This window comes from Aethalodelphis obliquidens, unplaced genomic scaffold, assembly GCF_003676395.1.
Source record: "Aethalodelphis obliquidens isolate GAN/ISIS:26980383/991018 unplaced genomic scaffold, ASM367639v1 scaffold30, whole genome shotgun sequence".
Lineage (NCBI taxonomy): Eukaryota > Metazoa > Chordata > Mammalia > Artiodactyla > Delphinidae > Aethalodelphis > Aethalodelphis obliquidens.
This window is the reverse complement of record NW_020837974.1, coordinates 19,768,695-19,793,660: the sequence shown is the minus strand read 5'-3', so window position 1 is coordinate 19,793,660 and position 24,966 is coordinate 19,768,695. Positions and strand designations below refer to the sequence as shown.

Here is a 24,966-nt window from a genome sequence, read left to right as displayed (position 1 = left end):
AGAGCTACACTACAGTTGGTAATGAATACTGTGAGGGAAATGAATGGAGTGCTGTGTCACAGACAGATCAAGAAGGGACCCACTCAGATTGAGGAAGTGACGTAGAAACTGAGACCTGAAGGATGAGAATGAACCAGCCACACATTCAAAGAGCTGGGAAGGAATGTTCGCAGCGGCGAGAACGGCAAGTGCAAAGGCCCTGAGGTAGGCAAGGGCTGGGCACATTCTAGGCACCATCAGAAGGTGCTGGGGCCAAAATGTCATCAGCGGGGGGAGGTTGCAGGACGTGAGGTTGCAGAGGTGGGAGGGGCCTGATCATGCAAAGCCTTAGAAGCTGTGATGAGAAGTTTGGATTTTATTCACAGCGCAGAGGGGAGCCACTGAAAGTCTTAAACAGAGAAGTGACATGATCAGATTTGGTTTGGGAAAAGATTACTCTTGCAGCTGAGAATGGAGATGGTTCTTTTCGAACAGCAGCACAGTTGAAGGATGACCTGGGACTCGTAGAGTGATTCTGGATGCTATTATAGGTACTAGGAGATGCAGTTTTACTGAAGTTGACATTGTGTTATAAGTATCCCTGACTTGTTTAGTGTTGTGAGTCTTTTAATCCCTGTGTGTGCCACCAGTATGTCTCATATCAATCTCAGACCATGAACTGAGGTGTGCAAAAATATCAAATTTCTTCCCCATCTCTGTAGCTTAAGTCAAAAATCTGGGAGTTATCCTTGCCTCCTCTTTGCCCTCCCCTTACCCCAGCCGTGCATAATCCATTAGTTAGTCTGGATAGGTCCTCCTCCAAAGCATATCATGAATTTACCGAGTTCTCTCCATCTTCACTGATGCAGCCCTAATCTATGCCATACAATACCGTCTGGACCACTACAGACATTCCTAACTGGTTTCCCTGCTTCCACTCTTGTGACCTATAATTAATACACTTCTATGCAGCAGCCATAGTTATTTTTAAAAACTTACATTAGGTCAAATCACTCCCATGCTTAAAACCCTCCAATGACTTCACAAGGAGAATAAATTCTATACTGTGTCCTTGGCTTACATGACCCTTTAAATTCTGATCAGTTTAAATTGTTCTCTGTTTGATACCCTCTTCTCCTTTCCTTCTCCCCATCACCCATTGTGCTTGGGCCGCATGAGGTTCTTTGAGACATACAGAGCTCCCTCCTCTCTTCGAGCTTTTGTGATGCTGTTCGCTTTATTCTTTGCAGAGCTGGCTCTCTCTTGTAATTCCCATCTCTACTTAGATATCACCTCTTCTGAGAAGTCTTCCCTAACTACCACTGAAAGAGCCACTCATTCATTCTCCATTATATTGAACTCTCTCCTAGCACCCATCACCAGATGATACTTCTCTTGCTTGTTTGTTGGTTTGTCTCCTTGTTCTAAGATCTGAGCTCCACCAGAGCCAGGAGCTCTGTCATGTTCACCGCTGTACTTCCAGTGCCTGTGGATGAATTCATTCAGGGTCTAGACTGAGTGCGTGAATTTCCTCTATGGGCCACAAGGTCCATCCATCTGCTGTGATGGACTAAGGAATCTGAGGCTGTGGCCCAAAGTTTGAAGAGCCTCGGCAGGGAGTGAGAATAGAGAGTAGGAACACGGAATAAGATTACTGAGCAGCCTGGAGGTCCAAAAGGCTAGAGAACAAGCAGTAGTGATGGTGGAGGTCCATGCCGCTGTGTCCTTTTTGCCAGCAGCTCTGAGCAGCCTGGGGGTGGAGATGGAGAAGTAGATGGTGGATTTGAGCTAAGGATGGTGATCAGCAGGATCGGTGCCCTAGAAGATCCCAGCGATAAGGGAGTCAAGGCTTCTGGGAAGAGGGATGCCCACGGCAGATCCAACAGAGCCTGTCCTAGCAGGTACTCAGCAAAAGTGTCCTGAATAAATGAATAAAAAGGACATCCAGACAGGAAGGAAGTCAAAGCAGAAAGAGGGTTATAACCTTGGGGAGGAAGAAGGAGTCTAGAGGCCTAGGGATGAGAAACAAGTGGGTGAGGCCAAGAGATTTAAAATGCTAGGAAGACTAAAGGCATTTAGATTTCAAAGATGGGGGGGTTTCCCTGATGACAAGGAAGAATGAAGCCTAAATGAAGAGGAGGTTCTAATAAGCTGAGGCTGTCGGGGAGTCTTAAAAAATTAAATTATATTTTTAATAAGCAGTGTTTTCACGTGGTTCATGATTAACATTATATTAAAAGGATAAACACTGAGAATCTTTTGCTCCCACTCAGGTTCACATCCTTCTGTGCCCCCTCGCTGCTACTGCCCTCGTATACAAGCTGTTTTGTTAATTTGCATCTTTCCAGTTTCTCTCTGCTAATTTAACGCACAGAAATATGCGTATTTATTCTTGTCCTTGTTGCCTCAAAAGTTAGCAGACCACACACATATTTCTTCACCTTCTCGATCACTCAGCAGTACAGATTGGAGAGTTTTTGATTGAGGAATGGAAGTTCTGGAGGGTCTTACAGAAAGGATTGGGGTTGGGGGGTGGGTAGAGAAGTGGGAGAGTGGGTCTTGGGGAACAGCGAGGGAACGAGAGAGAATAGATCATATGTTTCCATGGAAACTGTTATACTAATTGAGAGTTCTGTTCCAGACTGGGGATGTGATATCAAATACATCACAGAGGAAGACAACAGTATGTCATGAAAGCAAGCTAGAATAGCAAAAACCTCTACCGTCCTTTAAAACATAGAGTAATCCTTTGCAACTCTTGTTTTGCCAGTCGCGGTTTTAAATTAATGTGGTTTTCTATTTGAATGCCTACTTTTACCATTTTTCAGTCTTGTGGGATATATACATCAACCCCCTTAAATGGAAGAACACAGCAGCAGTAACTGCTCCCCCGCCAAAGATGAAAGACAGGGACCGTTGGGTAATCTGTTCACACCTCCCCTCCCGCAGGCCCACTGTATCAGATCTGGCCCAGAAAAACATGCTCTTAGAGACAGTAATAATTTGTGGAGCGACTAGGGAGAGACACAAGCATTTTGCTAAGACCTGTGAAAATGAAACAGGGGGCAAAGCAAGTGTGAAGGCCACTGAGTTCCAAACGAGTAAACCCTGCTTCAAAAACTTTAAAAAGAAGAAAAATTCGGAGAGTTTGCTTTCCTGACCACGTGAAAGTGTTTCCCTGGGAGCGTTACCGCACCAGGGCAGGGCCTCTTGGCATGTCCGGCTTACTTGGAGATAGACGCCCTCTAGAACTTTTGTTGCAGAGCGTTTGCGCGTATTATTCATTTGTTATTTAATGTTTATTTTTATAGCTTTATCCTCTCTATTTTTTTCTGATTTCTTGAACCTTTGACTTCTGCTTTGCCAACCTTTACACTTTTCAAGAATTTTACCTCTGTGGTTGTCGAGTGATTTCTGCAGTTAAAATTGTGCTCCGGATATATAAATTGGGCAGATGTGCCCTGTTCAGACTGATTATACAAGTGGGGCTTATAAAATAAACACAGCAAGTCTCTGATAAGGTGTATACACGGCACAAGTACAGCTCTGTACCTTACAGACTTGATTCCCCTAATTCTAAAGTACCATGATAAACATCCGTTGGATATTTAATTAATGCTAGTATCACTTGCTTTCTGAGACTTCAGATGTGCTTGTGGTACTGATTTGTACGATCTAGATGTTTTTAGAAAATCATGCCGGGAAGTTTGAATGAGGACTTTCTTATTATTTTCTTATACTCGTGGACTCCTGCCTGTGGAGGATACTGGCCTGCTGGGGGGGTTGGTGGTGTGGGGAGGGGAGGAACATGTGGTGGTGGACCTAGAGCTCACATAAAGAAGCTCAAATCCAGCAGCACAGAAGAGCTATCATAGGAAAAGATCAGTAATAGGAAAAAATGAAAATAGCCCAAATGTTTATCAGTAGTGTGAAAGTTAAACATATAATGGTGTCTCCATGATATCTTCAAAAGGATGAGGTCTTTGTGTCTCTCGTATCTCTGTCTGTCTGTCTATCTGTCATCATGGACAGATGTCCATGACACAGTATCAAGTAGAAATAGAAGCAAATCACAGAACATTATGATTGGTAATATAAAATACACTGTACACAGAATAATTCTATTTATGGAACGTACTCATAGCTCCTACTCTCTTTGAACTTCCCCCCAACATTTTATTAGGAAAAACTTTAAAAATACAGAAAAGTTAAAAGAATTATACAATGAACACCCATAATACCCAATACCTAGGTTCTGCAGCCAGCATTTGACTGTATATGCGCGATCACATGTCTCTCCATCTCTTTGTCAACCCATTTTTTAATGCGTTTCAAACCAAGATGCAGATATCGGTACACTTCTCCCCTGAGCTCTTCAGCATGTATATCATTTAACGAGAATTCAATATTTGTTTTTGATCATTTTAAGGTAATAAAATTTACATACAACAAAATGCACAAGGAAGTGTATCATTCTATGAATTTTGAAAAATGCATACTTAAAAACCCAGTGGGAGTATAAACGTTAATCAAAAAAAAAAATCACACTAACAGATATAAAGTACAGCCGTGATGTTTGCCGTGTGCTGGGAGAGCTTGCGGGAGTGGGATCAGCCCTGGCCAAAGTCAGGGAAGGCTTCTGGGAGGAAGAGGCTCTTGAGCTTTATCTAAAGGATGAGCTAAGTTAACTGTGCAAAGAGGGGAGGGAGTAAGTGGAAATCTCAGAATGTCTCTTCTGGGACTTCCCTGACGGTCCAGTGGTTAAGATTCTGTGCTAATGCAGGGGCCACGGTTTTGATGCCTGGTTGGGGAACTAAGATCCCACATGCAGCGTGGCAAAAAAAAAAAAAAGAACATCTCTTCTTCCAGACCCCACACACCTAACCTCCTTTATTAGTTAGGGTGGCTCCAACTGCCATAACAAAAAGACCCCTACATCTATACTGGCGCCGACGCAATAGAAGTTTAATGTTCATTCATGTAACAGTCCAAGACGGGTGTTCCTGGCCTCACCCACGCTCTCCATATGGTGATTAAGTGACCCAGGTTCCTTCCATCTTACACAGCCCCATCAATCCCTACAGCCTTGTTTTTGTCTATACTCAGAGTGCGGGGGCGGGGAAAGAGTACAGAGGAGGCACAAGCTGCTTCATAAAAGCATTGGTTTGGAAGTGGCACCCATCACTTCTGCCTACACGCTATTACAGAGAATTTAGTCACATGACTCAGTGCAAGGGACGCTGGGAGAACAATTTTGATGGAAAGATAGTGGTCTCAGCCATACGCCCTACTTCTCAGCTCTGGTTGGAATTCTTGGTGACATGAAAGACCTTCTGACTTTAACCTTTAGAACTCCCAATTTTCATGCCCCACAAACAAAAAACTTTAAGCTTCTCTTCTCGATGACATTTCCTTGTGTTCAAATCATGGAACGTGCCAGGTGTTAGTGCTGCTTTTCCTGAAGCATAGCATAAGCCAGGAATAAATCAAGTAGGAAGAAGTCAGCAGCTTATAAAATTAAAAGGAAAAGTGACAAGTCTTTAGAAACTGAGTGCCCCGGTATCACATTTATCTCTTCAGAAAGTCTCATTCGGGTCTGCTGCTCTGTGTGCATCGAAGATGATCAGAAATAAAAAGCTGAGAGGTGAGAGACAAAACCATTAAGCCTCCCTTCTGGTGTTTGACTTTCCTAGAATAATGCCCAAGAGGCTGATGATAGTAAGTGCCTGAGTGTCACTAAGGAGGCCATTTAGTGTTAGCCAGTGGCCCCTTTCCTCTAGCACCCCAGAGACTCGGCATTTGTGTGCCACTCTCCAAGGTGCTGACACCAACTCCCTTGGCTCCAGAGTCAGACCGTACAAAAGGGTTGAGTATAGCCTTGGCCAAGTTTCCCAACTATTACCTATTTATGCACTTGTTTTTATATTTTTTGTTTATTTTTTTAAGCACGTAGATACCTCCTTTATACTATCTTAAATATTTTCTCTCTCTCTTTTTTTTTTGGCCGCGTTGCGTGGCTTGTGGGATCTTAGTTCCCTGACCGGGGATTGAACCCCGGGCCCTCGGCAGTGAGAGCGCAGTCCTGAACTCTGGACTGCCAGGGAATTCCCCTTAAATATATATTTTAAATTGATTTAATTGACTGCCTTTTCTTCTTCTTAGCATTGCCCTAAGTGGTAATGTATTCGAAATCACAGGCTTGATCTAGCAGTCATATATTTATTTTAATATATTCTTAGGAGAGTTTATTAAAAGAAAAATAATTTTGTCCTTGTATTGCCGATGGTAGAAGTACCACATTTTTTTTGAAACACTGCGTTCAAGATCTTACACTCACATGACAATCTGGTACTTCAATTACCACTGTATTCCTAAGAACATGAAGTCTTTTGCTACATTTTTTGTGTATATCTGGAAGCTACAGAACGTCTCTGATCTTCCCTCTCCCCTATATCCTTTCCTTTAGATGAGAAGCAAGCTCAGCATTTCCTGTCTCCTTAAAGATGTTTTCTGTGACCTTGACTCTCCCTTCGCTGTCCTGTACTCACTGACTATATCCAGAGAATCAAACTGCTCTTCTGAGATTTGCTGCCTACACTTCCTCCCCACTCACCTGTGCCTTATCCTTTTGCCTTGTGACTTCTACTCTCAGCTACTTCTGAACCGCCCGTCTCCCAGGTTATCAGTGATCTCGTAGCTCCTGACTCTCCAGAGCTGAGCACAAGGCATGGTGGCTGCTTATGGCAGCAGAGGGCAGACATGAGGGAGAGGAACTGAGACTAAGATTGGAACCCGTACCGGAGAGGAGTATCACTTTTCTAATAACTGCCCACTGACAGCATGATTAAGGATTTATTCATTCAACAAATATGTATTGAGCATTTACTATGTGCCAGGCACTGTTCTAGGTGCAGAGGAAATGGCTGTGAACAAAACAGACAAAAATACCTGCCCTCATGGAACATATATTCTTGTGGTGGCAGTAGTGATGAAGATGATGATGTCACCTAACATTTTGAGTCCTTACTATATGCCAGGCTTTGTTGTAAGTGCTTTGTATGTTTCGGCTCGTGTTTATGCTGTGACGTAGCTACTTATATCCCCATTTTACAGATGAGGAAAGGAGATGCGGGAAGTTGAAATAAGTTGGTAAAGTCACAGAGCTCGTCAGGGACATTTACCGGACCAGGTTTGGTTTAGATGCGTGTGATCTTAGGCTCTTGATTGCCTTGATACTTAAAACTTGCATTTCTAGTCTCAACAGGGGTCGCCTTGCCATGTCACAAACATATTCTAGAAGGTTAACCGTTTTCCCCTCTTATTTTCTCATTTCCCCCTCTCTGCTCTTTGCCTCTAAGTGTAAGCAGAGTTTGCTGCCTTGTTTTCATCCTGAGCCTTTGCCATTAGACAAATGCCACGTGCATGGTGATGGAAGCCTCCAGATTTTCTGTTCTCCCTCCTCACTCTGTGTTTGTCAATTACCTATGCATGTGCAAACACCCGTTGGAACTGTGAGCCACCAACAGGGATTCCTGGGAGGGCTCCTGAGAATGGGCTACTCTCTTCTAGAGTCTGCCCTTCTCACCTCCTCTACAGGCTTCAGCTCGTGGGGTCCTCCAAGTCTTGGAGGCACCTGTAGTGCGTGTGGTTCCTCAGCTGGTTCCCTTTCCACCATCACCCTCCATTTCTTGTAACCCTCACCAGCTCTATCTCCCATCCCCACCCTCTGAAATTCCACTTGCCCATCTCCATTGCCTCCAACTTTTGAGCTCCTACGAAATGCCAGGGATCATGCTATGGATTTATATGCATCACACATCCTATTATTTCTTACCACAGTCATGCAGGGTAGTTACTGCTGTTAACCCTATTACACCTATTTGGAAATTGGAAGTCAGAGAGATTGAGTGACCTCCCCGAGACTACACAGCTGGGAATAGGCAGGACCAGGACTTGAAATCAGGTGTTGTGATTCCAGTTGCCTCTTTCCATCCCTAACAGCACTCTTCTCTACTTTTGGGTCCACTCATCTCCACCAAGCTGCTAGTCTTTTCGTTTTTGAGACAGTTTCAAAACTGCTACGGAGACTTTTGCGGGTTCTTCCTTACACCATGAAAAAAAGTTAAAACCTGTATCTTACGACTGCTTTGGCATCAGGACAAATGTATTAATATTGCATGTTAAAGCAGTTTCTTCAGCCTAAAAGTTCATTTTTTTTTTCTTGTGATTCTAAAAGAAAGTAAAACACTTTCATGAGCCCCTACAGAGATCGTGGTCCCCAGTGTGCTTGAAGTTGGCCCTGGTGACTAACACTAGCTCCCCAACAGCACACAACCTCCAAGCTGTCTCCCCAAAAGCCACTGGGGTCCTTAATTAGTGTGTGCTTTGAGTTTGGGCACAAGAGGACAACCCAGACAGAGCTCCAAGCCCCGGACTCCAGTGTCTTCTGCTGCATCCAAGTGCAGCACTGAATTAACCGCAGGAAGAAAGTGCCTGAGGAGATGAAAAGGCAGTTTCGTTTCTACCGGTAACAAAGGCCTTTTCTGAAGTCCCAGCGCTCCCGCTGTGGGAGTCTATTCCTAATTTTAATCTCATTAGTAGTGTGGCTTCACAGGCGCACATATACGTCCATACATTAGAGGTGGTTATATAATCCTACAGACAAAAGCTCTTCCCTTTACTTCAACCTGCTTTGCTATCTTCCTGCACCATATGGTGAGTCCTGTATCATGTGGTTCACAGAGAGCTCAAAGGCTTCGCTACCTGTTCCCTTAATCCTCTTCCAGAGAACCTGTTGACACTTGCTGTCTGATCTTGGACTCCTGCCTTCTCTTTGGTTCTGTCCCAATTACGGCACCTTCGTCCCGGCCCCTAGTCTTTCGTATGCAATTCTGACTGCTGTGGGGATTTTTTGCCAACTCATTTCCCCCAGTCACGGTGAGGCCCTTCCACTCTCTGAATTCATCCAGGTCTCTCATCAATGAAGTGACTTACTGCTTCTCTGTAGCCCCTACATTCACCCCTCAGAGGATAGTAAATTACAGAACAAAAAAGCGTAAGGGTCTGTTTTCCCAATAAAATGAATTATATCAAGGAAAGGGAAACATCTGGAATTCAAGTTTCCTTGTCAAGCCACAGGGAATAAAGGGGGATTTATTGGACAGACATGGCATGTTCCTGTGTATCTCCCAACATCCAAAGGCAGGAAGTGCAGCTGGGACCAGAAAGTTCCAGGAACCCAGCATTGTCTCCATCCTGGGGACCCCAATCTGTCACCTTGGCTTCTTGCTGACGTCTCTCACTGTGGACGTGCATCTTGTTACCTCCTTCAGCCTTATGTCACTTCTCAATTCTCAATGTCTAATCCCCAAATCTAGAGTAGTCTAGAATTTAAAACCCCAGGAAAGAGACTGATGGACCAGTATGGCTCAGTGATCATGTGATCCAGTTAGCTGTGGCCAAAGGGACAGGTCACTTTTCCAGCCATCTGTCAGGAAGGACAACAGGAACAGACTCTCTGAAAAGCAAATGTGATGTGGGCAGTTCCTCGAAGAGAAGGAAGAAAATATTGTCCGTCTGGCACACAGGCCAGTGTTTCCTTTAAGTCTGTATATTCTTCAAAACGTTGTCTGGCTCTTTGGGAAAAATAATACAAAGTTAAATCTAGTCCTCTTACTGAAGGGCCAGATAGAGCCTATTAACAGGGAAGCTCTGTCTCGGGCAATAATTCACAGCCTCTGGTCCAATTATTGTGCTGTCATGGTTCACCCTCCACACATCCATCTCAACTGCATCTTTATGTGCTATTTCAGAAATTCTAGACCTGTTAAGATATTGAATCCTTGTTTACTAACAACATTACCCATAATCTTTTCTACAAAAAAGTGATAGCAGAGACCTATAGATTTTAATCATCCAACACCCATAGTAAATATTTTGAATGTACACCTACGGATGGTTAATATAATTAAACATGCCATAGTTTGTTTCAATCCTTCCCCGCCCCTCAGCTCTGTTTGTTATTATGTATTGACCTCATTGAAAATCACTGCAGAGATTGTATTTTGAGTGCTGAGAACCCATCTAAGTGTTTTATATGCATTGCTTGTTTCATCTTCACAACGATCTTATGGGGTGGGTGCTGTCATTATCCCCATTTTTTACATGAGGGAATGGAGGCTCAGAGAGTTGAGAGACTTCCAGATTCATGCAGTGGTGGATTCAGGTCCAAACCCAGAGAGTCTGGCTCCCAAACACATGACCACTGTGCCACCCAGCCTCAACATGCTCCGCTCCTGCCTTGGAGAAAACCCATTCTCCATTAGTCTGTGACACCAATCATAAAGGGAGGCTTGTGTGCACAGAGCAGATCAGATTATAGGGCAACAGGCTTCCTTTGTGCGCCTAATAGTTGAAATGAATGACAGACCCTTAAGGGTTTCATTGCGTTTTCTTTTGGTAAAAGGCATCAGTTATTGGTTTGTTTTCCCAGGAACTGTTTAAAAAAGAGTCAAATTAAATCTGCTTTTATTTTAACCATCTAGTTCTGTCAGATATAACATGTGATTCAAAGAAAATTGACTAAGCAAACCTACAGGACACCAGCATTGATTTGAGCTCAAGAGAACAATTCAATAACTCGAATGGATACCTACCGATTCCACCATATCAATTCTATGATATCAATAATTAGAAGTGATACAACCCAGAGTTTTGAAATAATAGTTCTTTTGCATTTCTTATTACAACCCAATCAAACACTTCTTATTAAATCCAACTAAGCCTCTTCATTTAAAACTCAGGGCTCAGCGTTTCAAGTTTAAACCTTCTTATTCCCTCTCCTCCCTCTTTCCAGCAGTGACTATGAGTCATTCCTTCCATGGGTGTAGTGACATTTGCTTAACAATAGCAAGTCCACATGAGCCAGAGATGACTCGGCGGAAAGTACCTCCATTCTAAACTCCGTTTCACACTTCCACTGGCTTTCTCTGCTAGTGGGCAAAAATTCAACTTGATTAAATCTAATGTGTGACATGGCATCACTTTAAGAGGCTTAAATCTTAATGACACGTGTCACCCTGACCTCTGATCTGAAAACTCAGTTTATCTACCACCCAGTTCCATGCCTCCCCCGTTATCAACATCCCCACTAGAGTGGTACATTCATTCCAGTCAATAAGCCTACACTGACACATCATGATCACCCAAAGTCTGCAATTCACATTAGGGTTCATTCTTGGTGGTGTACGTTCTGCGGGTTTGGACAGATGTATAATGACATGCATCAACCATTATAGTATCATACAGAGTAGTTTCACTGCCCTAAAAATCCTCTGCACTCTGCCTATTCATCCCTCCCACCCCCTACCCCCTAGCAACCACTGATCTTTTTACTGTCTCCATGGTTTTGCCTTTTCCAGAATGTCATATAGTTGGAATCATACAGTACGTAACCATATAAAGAGATTTTATTTTAAATATGGAAAACCTTACATAATAAATCATGAAATAATCCAGTTGATCTGCACACTATCACTGCTCTTATTTTTGTCTTACCAACTTGAAGATTGTATCCAAAAAGTGCTTCAGTCCTACCCAGATCCACACTATTAACTCCCAATTAGCACCTTTCCCCCACTATACCACTTTTCAATTTTTCCTGAAGTACTTCCTCAATTTGCAAGTCCACCCAGTTTCTCCTCCAGAGCAAGCTATTAGAAGCCAGGAACCACTTCTAGACTGCTGACTTCCAGTTTGCTGCTAGCGGCGAATGCATTTGATTCCCCCAAACCACATGATTTCATATTCGATTAGCGTGTCCACCATCAAATATAAAATTTAAACACACATATGTGTGGATACATACGCTTAGAAAATCTGACCCAAAGTTTGAACAGTAACAATACACTTTGGGGGATTAAAATTAGGGCCTTAAGATAACCTAGAACATGTTAGGACATCTGCATGTCTGGTGAAAGTTGAAAGTTAGGAGAACCTCAAAAGATAAAGAATTCATCAACTCTGATGAACGTAGTGTATTGAGTTCTGTCTATATAAGCTCTTAGGACACGTATCATTGAAGCATCATCATGGGGGTGGACTCTTGTCTAGATTTATCCCCACATCTACTTACAAGGTCTCCTGGTAGGAATGGCTCTGCCCCTCATTCCAGGCCTCTGGTTATCAGGGCTTGGGTGGCTTAAGCCGTCTCTTCATCCCCAGCTCAGTCTGAAGGAGGGCTCTGCTGGAGAAGATGAGTCTGTGACGGCCTGGAATCCAGGGTATATCGTCGCTTCCCCATTCAGAATTTCAGAAGATGACAGATGGTCTGCTGATTCCTCAGGGAAGTCCCGTCTGGACTGAGCATGTAGCTCCCCGCAGGAGCGTCCCCTTAGCCTCTCCCGGAGGGCTGGTGCCAGCCCCACCTCTAAACACAGACAGTAAGACCTTGCCCTTCATTCTGGGCTTCGCATAAGGATCTCCTGGGAAATAGATTTTGCAGAAATTTTGGTCTATTGCTCTAATTCACTTTCTGCCACCTGGAGACTGTGGGAAAGAGCCACTGTACCCACCATTCCTCTTATTCTCTGTATTTATTCTTTCACTTTAACCATATGGCTTTCTGTGTGCAGGCTCTGAGTTTTACCTGCGTTATGTCACTCTGACAACAGCCTGCTGAGGGAGGAGCTATCATTATGCCCCTTTTACATATGAGGGAACTGAGACTCAGAGAGGCTGAGTAATTTGCCCAAGATCACACAGCAAGCACATGATAGAGTTAAACTTTGAACTCGTGATTCCAGAGATGAACTTGTACCTACTGTGATTTTACAGTTCTAATTAGATATGAACTTCCAGCTTATTAGATTCTGTCAAGGTCAAAATCACATTCTTACGTTAAACAGCTTGTCAGGATACCTGCCATGCTGTAAAGAGATGAGGATGTGTGGACGCTCACCTTCATTTAGTAACCTGGCCACACCCAAGTCTCTCTCAAAATCCTACTCCCAAGTGAGCAGACGCCCTTGAAAGAACAGTGGCCAGTGTCTGCCCAGCGCTCCAGCCCCTGATTACAATACCATCCTGATGGCCTCTGGCCAGCTCGTCACCTCGTCCTCTCCCAGGGCAGGCCACACAGGAAGGTCCCAGATATTTAGAAGGTTCCGATTTAATTGGTCTGGAGTGGGGCCCAAGCATCAGCCAGTAAAGGCCCCTCAGGGAATGGTCATGTGCAGCCTGGAGAAAGAGGAGCTCAGTACGAGCAGGCGAGGCAAACCCAAGGAAAGTGTGGGGGAGGGGAGGAGACCGGATTTGCCTTCAGACTTAGAACTGAGCTGATCTAAAGTACTCTCTGCTCTGCAGGTCTTCGGAGGGACTGGGTGGAGCCCAAGCAGGAGACAGTCCCAGAGGGTGGGGAACCAGAGGGCGGGGGACCCTCAAAGAGACAGAACCCTAAAATAGAGGAGGGTACACACCTTGCACCAGATCAGACCCGCACCCCACCTTGTCCACAAGCCAGTGTGGCGGGTGTGGGAGAGGCCAGGAGAGGGGCTCGTGGTCCCCCTGGAGGCCTGCACTGTACACACCCGGCTTAACTTGCTTCTCCATCCCTCTCCCGTGCACCCTCAGCTCCTTGCACCTTACCCATCCTCTCCTCTCAAATTAGTGTTTGGGGACACTGTGAGCCCCAAATGTGTCTCTCTCTGTCTCTATTTTAGATGCACCATCTGAGTTCATCAAGTTAGCATCTTTTCCAGACACCCGTGTGTTAGTCAAGCTTGCAGGCTCCGACAGTGCTAGATGGTATGGTCTCTCCTCTTCTGACCCTGTCATAGGGATGTTATTAAGAACATTGTCCACGGCGGCAACGCATGTTCAGGATCCATGTGAGGCATTTCCTTTAGGCCTAAGTTCTAGGGAAAGCTTATTTTTCTCCTCAAAAAATGATTTTCCCTGTAGAAAATACGAACTCCTGTTATCATTTCATGTACCTCTGGTTGCTTTGGCCTCTAGGAAGCTGATAGTACAACACACACAAACATACACACTATATAATATAGGCACACACATACACGCTATGTGCTATATACTCATTTTTAACCAGATTTATCAAGGTATAATTTACATATCATAAAATCTACTTGTTTAATATTATATAATGTTGAATGCTACCTCAGATTCATTGTGAATTATAGGTTGGATGTAGCCATAGATAAATTAAACAATGCTGAGAACCAAGTAACGAAAGATCTTTAGTGACCTAGATCTAGGGATTTTTTTTTGAAACTACTTCACCCTCACTCAGATATTTTCATTCATTTATTCAAGAAATATTTATTGAGTGTCTAGATGTTGGGGATGTGACAGCAAACCAGTCAAACAAAACAGCTGTTCTCCTGTACTAGGGAGGGAGGAAAAGAAACAAATGGCGATTAATAGAATGCCAGGTGTGGGAAGAAAGACAAAGTAGTGGAAGGGGATGGGGAGTGACAAAGGGGCTGCAGCTTTAGAGAAGGTGGTCAGGGAGGATCTCTGCAAGGAAGTCGCACTGAACGAGGTGAGGGAGCAAACTCTTGGGTGTATCTGGGGGAAGGATCCTGCGGGCAGGACAGAGTGTACGTGGAGGTTGGGAGCAGGTAGAGTGGAAACAATTATCTAGGAGGCAATTGCAGGAGACCAGGGTGGGGATCGTGGTGGCTCAGATCAGGAAGGAGGTTGGGTATGGCATGTACTTTGAATGCAGAGCTAACAAAACTTGTTGATGCCCTGGATGAGAGATGTAAGAGAGACGAATTAAGGGAGGCTCAGTTTGGCTTTGGACTTGCGGCAGGTGTCTGTTGAAGTTGGAGGAGTGGGGAGCGGGGCCTTGGTCCCTAACTGTCTCTGCCCTCTCCCCTTAGTAAGCACATGGACACGCAAGTCCCTCGGGGCAAATCTCCTTAGCCAGTTGAGAGCTGGAAATTGATGCTGTGTACAGGGATCACAAGTGGTCCCCTTGGTCCTTCTCTGAAAAGATGAAGCTGATGATAACCACTGTAGTGGATAGAATTGTCTCCCCTCAATATATATTTTCAAGTTCTGACTTACTGATACTGTGAATTTGACCGTATTTGGGGATAGGGTCTTTGCAGATGTCATCAAGTTCAGAGTTCAGACGGGATTAGCGTGGGCCCCGATCCAATGACTGGTCTCCTTATAAGAAGAGGAAATTGAGGTAGAGACACAGGGAGGAGCGCCGTGTGAAGACAGAGGCAGAGATTGGAATGATGTGTCCATAAACCAATGATTGCTGGCAATCACATAAGCTGGGAGAGAGGCATGGAATAGATTCTTTCTCAGAGCCTCTAGAAGGAACCAACCCCGCCAACACCTTGATTTCAGACTTCTGGTCTCCTTAACCGTGAGAGAATAGATTTCTGTTGTTTTACGCCACACAGTTTCTGGTTCTTTGTTATTATAACTAGTACAAGTCCCTAAGTACTCATCATTTGCCCAGCACGGAGCTGAATTAAGGTGTACAGTTTGCATACTTTATCCCCCAAAGTTCCCTTAGCACCACCCAAAGCTGAGCATTGCTAGTGTATCTGTTTTATAGACGAGGAAATTAAGTTTCAGAAAAGTTAAGTGACTTTCCCAAGGTCACGCAGCTAGTATGTGGGTGGAACTTGGATATTTACCAGGTCTCCTAATTCTAAAGTCCCTGCCCTAACCATGATGCCATCTTGTCCCATGGTCAAGGACCAAGGTTCCAGGCACATTTGGCCGTTTGGATTTGCCAGTTAAGTTCATCTCCATCAACTTTCTGGCTAGGAGTCCCTGGGCTACTTTGCATTTTATCTGCTGTCACCAGAGCTGCTGCTGCTGATCACATCTCTCCCAGAAGATTCTTGGGGAACAGATGTGGCTTGGAATTTGATAAGAACGTCCCTTCAAGACAGCCTTTCAATCTGTTTGGAATCCTCACCCTAGAGATGGAGGGACAGCTGAACAAACAGCCCATGCCCTCGATGTTGGTATTAACTGAAGTGGAAGCTCCAGAAACTGCGAGAGACAATTAATAAAAAATCATGTCTATGTAAAGGAGCATTTTAGATCATGGCCATCGCCATTGCTGGTGCTGTGGCTGCTTTTCTGTCATTTTTCCCTCTCGTACCAACACTTCAGGGCACGGATGGAGGGAGTAAGATCTTCTCAAGCCACTTACTGCTTGGAAGCAGGGCCACGTCTGTCCTGTTCGTGGACGCATCACCAGTGCCTAGCATCATGCCTGGCACACAATTCCCAATAGAGCTCTTGGACTAGATGGATGAACTGACTCAGACCAAGCTCATCTTGACGAGTAGATGAGTGGTTTGTTAGTGGTTGTATAAGAAATGGAGAAAGGACATAAGTGTTCTGTTCTTGACCATGAATTAGGCCACAAGGGCTGAAGTCTCAACAGGTAGGATGGGTAGGAAAAGGAGAACAGGGCCAGGATCTGGAGTCGAATTTGAAACACTTCAGCAATAATTTGCAGACAGTACAGCCTCATGACCCAACACTTGGTGCTCAGGGCTCAGAGAATCAGATGGTTAAGAGCATGGACTTTGGAGATAGGTGACCTAGAAGGGTCACTTCCTAGTAAGAGTGACTTTGGACAACTCACCTAACTTCTCTAAGCCCTGGCTTCCTCTCCTGTGAAATGGGGATGGTAGCAGTACCTATACTACCCATCTGTGTGGAATTAAATGAAATAATGCACAGAGTAGGTAAGAAATGGGGGTGGTTATCATATCAGCCCCAAACTGGCCACCTTCTCTCACATGCTGGTCATCCCAGCATTGTCTTTCTCCCTGGCACACACATTGGCCCATTCCCTTTGAATGTCACCCGTTCTTTGTCCAGCCACCCGACTTGGTGCTACTGCTGCTCTCTCTGCTGGAGACATCTCAGAGGGCTGGGAGTTGGCATCTGGACTTTGAGTTCTAGAGCTTAAGAGCTCACTTCCTACAGTAATTCTAGACCAAGGTTTGTGGATCCAGGTAGTTTAATCCTAAGGGAACACGATTGGCTTCCCTTTGGCTGGAATATGCCTCCCCCATGTCCACTGTGCTGGTCCTGGTCATCCTTCAGGTCTCAGCTTAACCATCACTTCCCCAGGGCATCTTTTGCCGGCCCACCAAACCAGGTTAAGTCCTCCATGTGAACACTCTCAGGGCACCATGAACTTCTCTTTCAGGAGTTTAATCATAATTGAATTGGACTCATTTGCGCCGGTGTGTAAGCCTCCTGAAGGGATTGTCATTCTGCATCGCCAGTGCCTGGCGCATCCCAGACACTTAATTCATGTTTACTGAACGAATAAATGAATTGGCCAGCCTCCCAAGTCCTGGGTGAGACTAGGAAAGGTGATACATTTGGAAGGCAGACTGAATTCCATCTCTGTTGCCCATCTCAATTGAAGTCTTAAAAGTTTTTCGATTAAAAAGAGCGTTCATAACCAAACACAAGAAATAAATAAAGCAAGGTAACAGGGGCCACACCTGACAAGGCTGGGTTGCGTTAGGGCACATATGAACTCAGATGAATCTGTTCTAGTTGCCTGTTGCTGCATCACAAATCATCCTCAAACTCAGAGGTTTAAAAACGACAACACTTGTATATTATTATCTCTCATGGTGTATGTGGGTCAGGAGATTGGGAAGTCTCACGGGTTGCTTGTGGCTTGGGCTCTGTCCTGCAGTGGCTGGAGCTGGAACAGCTGAGGCTGGAGCACCCAGTGCTGTCTAGGCAGCAAGCTCTTTGTGTGGTCTCCAGGCCTCTTCACGTGGTCTCATGCTGTGGCCTCACTAGCACGGTGGCCTAGGGCTCCAAAGGCAGGTGTCCCAAGAGAAACTGAGAGAAGCTGCTATCTCCCAAGTCACACAGGATCCCTTCCACTGTATTCCATTCATTGAAGCAGTCACATAGGCTGCCCGGGTTCCAGAACAGAGGGCACAGACTCTGCCCCTTCACTGAGGAGTGTCAGATATTTACAGACATGTTTTGAAACCACCACAGAATATCACTTCTTTCATGATACCGGGAAAGCTCTAGGAAGCTCTCAGAAAGCTCTCCAAGGGCAGAGAGATTCCTATGGAAAGGAAAGCTCGATTCGAATATTAAGGAGCAAAGTTCCCTTTCCACCCCTGGTAACGACTGCGGAGAGAGCGTTGGGACACTCAAAATAAAAGGATTCTATCTGTTTTACTTCTAGACACCTCCTATCCCTCATATTAAATGAATCAATTCTGATAATTACCTCAGAGTTCCTCAGAGCAACAAATTTAGTGATTAGAATCAAGGGGAAGGGAGGCGCTTGTTAAAATGCGTCCTCCCAGGCCACAGTCAGAGCTTCTGGATGAGAGGTGGCGCTTGCAATCTCCTTGTAAACAAGTACCCCACGTGGTTCTGATATAGGCAAGAGGCACCTGAAGAATGGAATTTATAAATGATGGAATTTGTCTTGTTTTAGGTCATGTATTAACCTGATGCTATTTGACTTACTGACATTTTTATTTTTATTAAGCATTTGTACTCCTCAAGCTATAATTTTGTCTTATAGATCTTTAAAAGGTAGACATTCACTCAAGCTAGTATAAATAAAATAATAACTTTATTGGGGAGATATGGAGGTTTCTATGGAAACAGCCAAGCCTCCTGAGAGACTGGAACCAAGAGCTGGAAAGCAAGGCCTTTGCTCATTCCCTGACCTTCATTTTTTTTTTTTTTTTTTTTTTTTGCGGTACGCGGGCCTCTCACCGCCGCGGCCTCTCCCGCCGCGGAGCTGAGGCTCTGGAGGCGCAGGCTCAGCAGCCATGGCTCACGGGCCCAGCTGCTCCACAGCATGTGGGATCCCCCCGGACTGGGGCATGAACCCGTGTCCCCTGCATCGGCAGGTGGACTCCCAACCACTGCACCACCAGGGAAGCCCTCCCTGACCTCCTTGTTTCCCCCACACATCCGGGTCACTTTTCTTTGCCTGCATGTGGTAGGAAAGGACCACTCTAGGCAGATCTGTGTGTTTTTCTTTTCAGGATCCTAGACTGCCTACATGGAGCATCCTAATGCCACATCTTTCAATGAGAGAATCTGATTGGTTCAACGTAGATCAGTTCTCCACCTCTAATCCAATCAGCTGTGGCCAGATAAGTCCCCTGCCCAATCAGAAGGCTCTAAGAAGGAGTTGGAAGAAATGAAAAGCATGCTAGGGTCCATATCCAAGTTAAACTGTGACCACTTTTTTTAAATTTTTAACATCTTTATTGGAGTATAATTGCTTTATATTGTTGTGTTAGTTGCTGCTGTATAACAAAGTGAATCAGCTATACGTATACATATATCATATCCCCTCCCTCTTGCATCTCCCTCCCTCCCTCCCTATCCCACCCCTCTAGGTGGTCACAAAGCACCGAGCTGATATCCCTGTGCTATGCGGCTGCTTCCCACTAGCTATCTATTTTACTATCTCACTTCGTCCCAGCTTACCCTTCCCCCTCCCCATGTCCTCAAGCCCATTCTCTAGGTCTGTGTCTTTATTCCTGTCCTGCCCCTAGGTCCTTCAGACCTTTTTTTTTTAGATTCCATATATATGCGTTAGGATACGGTATTTGTTTTTCCCTTTCTGACTTACTTCACTCTGTATGACAGTCTCTAGGTCCATCCACCTCACTACAAATAACTCAATTTCGTTTCTTTTTATGGCTGAGTAATATTCCATTGTTATGTGCCACATCTTCTTTATCCATTCATCTGTCCATGGACATTTAGGTTGCTTCCATGTCCTGGTTACTGTAAATAGAGCTGCAGTGCACATTGTGGTACATGACTCTTTTTGAATTATGGTTTTCTCAGGGTATATGCCCAGTAGAGGGATTGCTGGGTCTTCTGGTAGTTCTATTTTTTTTAACTGTGGCCACTTTTGATAATGTAGTCACTCTTATTTTTTCCCGATCTTTTTTGAAATACATGTTCTAGAACAGGGGTCAGCAAACTACTGGTGCTGGGCCCACCAGCTATTTTTATAAATAAAGTTTTATTGGGACACAGTCACACCCATTCACTTGTGTGTGGTCTACGGCTGCTTTCCCACTACAGTGGCAAGTTGAGTAGTGGATACAGAGACTGTCCCCTGAAGCCTATGATATTTACTCTTTGTCCTTTTACAGAAAAAGTTTGCTGGCCCCTGCTCTAGAACTTGATTCAGTTCTATCTCTAAATTGTTATTAATGCTTCGTGTGTGTCAGCTCTGTTTTCCTCCAGATGCTATAGGAGAATTTTCCAGAGTTTGCCCCTTTGTGTAGCACTTGCAGGATGTCGGAGGGGGGGAGGTCCTCTGGTACTGGCTATTCTCTCCTCTACCCCTGTGGCTTAGGGCAGGGCGAGGCACTGAGAATCTTCACACATCCCTGTTGATTGACTGAAAGATAAATGTCTCTACAAATGCAACAGTATTTTCTAAGGTGTGAAGCACATAGTCTTGATGATTTGCAAGATGATTTTAGTTGAGTAATTGAGTTTTTTTAAGGTGGTACATAGGTGCCATATGAATGATAAGGTTTTTCTCTTTTTACGTTTTCTCTTAGTCTTTCTAATTACTTGAATCAGAAAGTCTCATTTGATGACAACGTGCCATTAATAGCTAACATTTGCTAATATCACTTTTTTCCTTAAACAAGAGGAAAACACAGGCCTGGCTTGGAACCTTCAGCAGCCAGCAGTATCCAGCTAGAATTTCCTAGCACTGCTTTGCTTTTATTTACTTTATTTAAAAAATAAATTTATTATTTATTTTTTGGCTGTGTTGGGTCTTTGTTGCTGCGCGCGGGCTTTTCTCTAGTTGCGGCGAGTGGGGGCTACTCTTCGTTGCAGTGCACGGGCCTCTCTTTGCAGTGGCTTCTCTTGTTGCGGAGCACGGGCTCTAGGCATGTGGGCCTCAGTAGTTGTGACGTACGGGCTTAGTTGCTTTGTGGCATGTGGGATCTTCCGGGACCAGGGCTCGAACCCGTGTCCCCTGCATTGGCAGGCGGATTCTTAACCATTGCGCCACCAGGGAAGCCCTCACTTTTATTTACTTTTATGCTCATCTTCCACTTATGGCTGGTGATACTGGCTTGCCATTAATGGTGGTGATATAAAATTTCCTTTTCAGATAAATGTAGTTAAGTAAAGATGTGACTAGATTTAAAAAATACTAAGTAAATACCAGTTTAGGTGGTAGGGAAAAAATGTGAAAAAGGCACGTGAATGATTGATTGAAGTTTGGAAACACTTGCCCTAAAGTACCTGCCATAGATACAAAGCAGTCCCAGTGTCCAGAGGAGGGAGTGACCTGTTTGGTCTACGTGGATCATTGAGGGATAGAGAGGAAGGGAACATCTGAGCTGAATCTCAGATTTTCTGAGCAGTGAAAGCGTGTGGAAGGACACTACAGGCACTGGCAATAGAAGAGCCAGAGGAGAAGAAAGAACAGGATGTGGTCAAGAAATTGTTTGACTTGCGGGAGTCACTGAGGGACTTGAAACATTTGAGTAGCCTGGTCAGATCTGCACTTTTAGAACAATCATTAGCTCCAGCAGGTTAATCTCTCTGAGCCTCAGTTTGTTCATCTGTAGAAGGGGAGTAATTGAAACAGACGTAGGGTGTTCACCCCTGCCTCTGGTGCCTGGGGAAATTCCCAGCCATCTGTCCTGCTACTCCTCCAGACAGGGGACTGCACTGACATTCAAGGTGTCCGGGGCCCCTCCCCTGTGTTCCTGGGTGGTGGTGGGGTGGGGTGGGTTGTCTACGAGTACTCTGGGTTGTTAGATGGTACGTCGACCAGTGGTGACGGGGCAGTGGGGTTGCCACACTCACAGCCAGCTCAGCGCTGAGCCCCTCCTGTGTACTTGGGGGTCCTCTCAGCTGATGACTCTGCTTCCATCCTCCTTCAGTCTCTCTACCCTTTTGCCTCTGGCTAAGTCACCTCTCCGCCCTTGCCCCAGCCCTGCCTTCTCAGGAATCTGGGAGCAGAAAACCCCTATCTCCAGCCTACTCTTAACATCTTAGTGGAGTCATTGGTTCTGCCTTGGTTGAGGACTAGGGAAGGAAAAACGGCTCTGGGTACCCGTGAGGGAGCAGAGGGAGATGGGAAATGAGCTAAAGACACGCACTCCAGCACTTCGAGCCCTCCTCTGCCATGGGGGTGAGTGGGTCTGCTGTGAGGCTGAGTAGATGCCCGGCAGGGAGGACCTGCCCAGCTGGCAGCTCGTATTTCTATGGTGAGGCTGGGGGAGAAAGCAGTCGGAAAAGTCCTCTTGGTGCGGAGGTGTGCGTCAGGGACTTTCTCCCTAAGTGCTCTAGATTCCTAGGCCTGAATCGCCCATGGCCACCCCTGGCTGTGATGAGAGAAAAGGTGGTGCGGGCAGGAGACGGGCCTCTGTGAGGGGCGGCGAGCGCAGCCCAGAGCTGCCGTGCAGGAGTCCAGTCAGGCCTCTTACCATCAGGGCAGGAGCTGAGCGGACTGTGCAAGCTGCCCTCCTGCCTCGGGGCTCCCTCTGTGCGTCACTCCCTCTGGTCCCAGGCCTCTGTTGCTCTCTCTGATCCTCCAGCTGAGTCAGGGACGAGCATTTCATTTCCTCAGCCACCTAAACTCCTTGAGGATTCTTCTGGAACTCTCACACGTGGAGTGTATAAAGGCAGAGACCTTGGGATCAGGTAAACCGGAGTTCAAAATCCTGGCTCTGTCCCTAACTGAATTTGTGGTGTGACAGGTCACTTAGCTTCCCTGAGCCCCGGGCTCCTATGAAATAGGGCTCTTTTCTTTTTAATTAATTAATTTTTAAACTAACTTATTTATTTCTTATTGAAGTGTAGTTGATGTACAATATTCTGTTACCGGTGTACAGTATAGTGATTCTCAATTTTTAAAGGTTATACTCCATTTACAGTTATTATAAAATATTGGCCATATTCCCTGTGTTGTACAATATGCCCTTGGAGCTTATTTTATACCTAATAGTTTGTACCTCTTAACCCCCCACCCCACTGCTCCTCCCCCCTTGAAATAGGGTTCTTAATGGTCCCGACTTCCTAGGGTCTTAGGCAAAGTGAATGAGACATAATAAATGAAAACCATTGTCTGGCACCCTGGTCAGCACTCAGAATATTGTGGTGATTGATATTATTGCCTGCAAAATGTCTGACACAGTACACACAGTATATAGTTACTTCAGTCCGATTGCTTCTTCCTCCAGGAAGCCATCTCAGAAGCCCCCAGACCAGGTTAGGTCTTGTACAGTGTGGTCCCGCCCCATGCTCCCTAAGAGGCTTCTTGAGAATGGTACCTGCTGGTCCCTGTTCTCTCTGGCATAGTCACAGCCAGTGCAGATAATGATGTGTCACAAGCCACACTGATTAACATGCTCGGATTGTGACCACAGCTGCATGAAAGGAAGCCCCAGGACAACAGGAGAGGATGTTAAAATATTACATTAATCATCCTTGTAATTAATGTCCAAAGTCTTCCTTCCTCCCTAGAATGCAGGGTCAGAGAACGTGCCTGCTCATCTAATGCTGCTTCCCCGGTGCTTAAAAGGCTCTTAATGAATATTAAACAACTGGAAGAATACGGAAACAGTTGCCCCAAATTCAGTTCTTTCAGGAATTCACTCATTCCCTCCTTCAACAAATACTTCTTGAACACCTACTGTGTGCCAGGCACCGTTCCAGACTCTGGGGTTACACCAGTGAACAAAGCAGGCAAAGATACTTGCCCTCGTGGGGTTTGTATTCTAGTCATGTTTGGCTGGCATTGATATGTATCCCAAAGGGATATCCAAATACTTGCTCATCACTCTTGGAACCATCCTCTGTTTTTAAAAAATTTTTTAAAAAATTTTTAGTGATACGCTTTTTAAAAATTTGAAGTACCATTGATGTACAATGTTGTGTTCGTTTCAGGTGTACAGCAAAGTGATTCAGTTTATATACCTTTATTCTTTTTCAGATTCTTTTCCATTATATGTTATTACAAGATACTGAATTTCCTGTGCTACACAGCAGGTCCTTGTTGATCTATTTTATTTATAGTAGCGTGTATCTTTTAACCCCAAACTCCTAATTTATCCCTCCTTGCCCCCACCACTTTTCCCTTTAGTCACCATCAGTTTGTCTTCTACGTCTGTGAGTCTGTCTCTGTTTTGGAACCATCCTCTGTTGATTGGGTTCAGCCATTCAAGGTGCGAGGTCTGTGGGAAACTTCACGTGTCGTACCAGCATCCACCGAGGGCACGTGGACGAAGCTTGGAGCAGATCTGAGTGACCGTCAGCCGCCTGTGGCTTCCCCGGGGCCCCTTCCGCTACTACACTGACGTGCCCGCTCTCTCGCAGGTCATGCTCTCAGAGCGGAAGGGCACAGATGAGCTGTACGCCGTGAAGATCCTGAAGAAGGACGTGGTGATTCAAGACGATGACGTGGAATGCACGATGGTGGAGAAGCGGGTGCTGGCCCTGCCCGGGAAGCCGCCCTTCCTGACCCAGCTGCATTCCTGCTTCCAGACCATGGTAACCGCCCGGGGACCTGGGCCACTCCCTCTCCAGCCTTCAGGCTTTGGCCAGAGCTGTCCCGGCAGCGGCCACCCCAAACAGACACCCGGACCCTTCCCCTCCTAGAGACAGGAAGCTGTCAGGGCCCAGGGACAGCCGGCCACGGAGAATTTCTGAGGTTGCGGCTGAGAAGCACTCTCCCCTGAGGCAGATGCTGTTTCAACAAAGATAAAGAACTCAGGCAATTGGTTTTATAACCAAGGGAGCAGGGCCTTCCTCTGGCAGCAAGAGGTGACTTGCGGACAGGAACTCAGGACTCACAATCTGAGATGTACTAGCAGAACTTTCAGATGGGGATGAGGGATAAGGTCCTCCTATGTGCCCCTAGAGGGTCACAGTCGGCCCTGTGGACTCTTCAGGTAAATGCACGAGTTCACGTTGCAG

General features: G+C 45.4%; 1 protein-coding gene across 2 annotated transcripts in view; it reads left to right on the top strand.

The window, feature by feature from the left end:
- The window catches only part of PRKCB (protein kinase C beta), a 311,495-nt gene that overhangs the window by 230,169 nt on the left and 56,360 nt on the right, over window positions 1-24,966 (top strand). For both annotated transcript variants that reach the window (XM_027126616.1, XM_027126615.1), the window contains exon 10: window positions 24,367-24,540. In XM_027126616.1, the coding sequence (XP_026982417.1) occupies window positions 24,367-24,540 (174 nt within the window). The remainder of the gene's footprint in view (window positions 1-24,366; window positions 24,541-24,966) is intronic.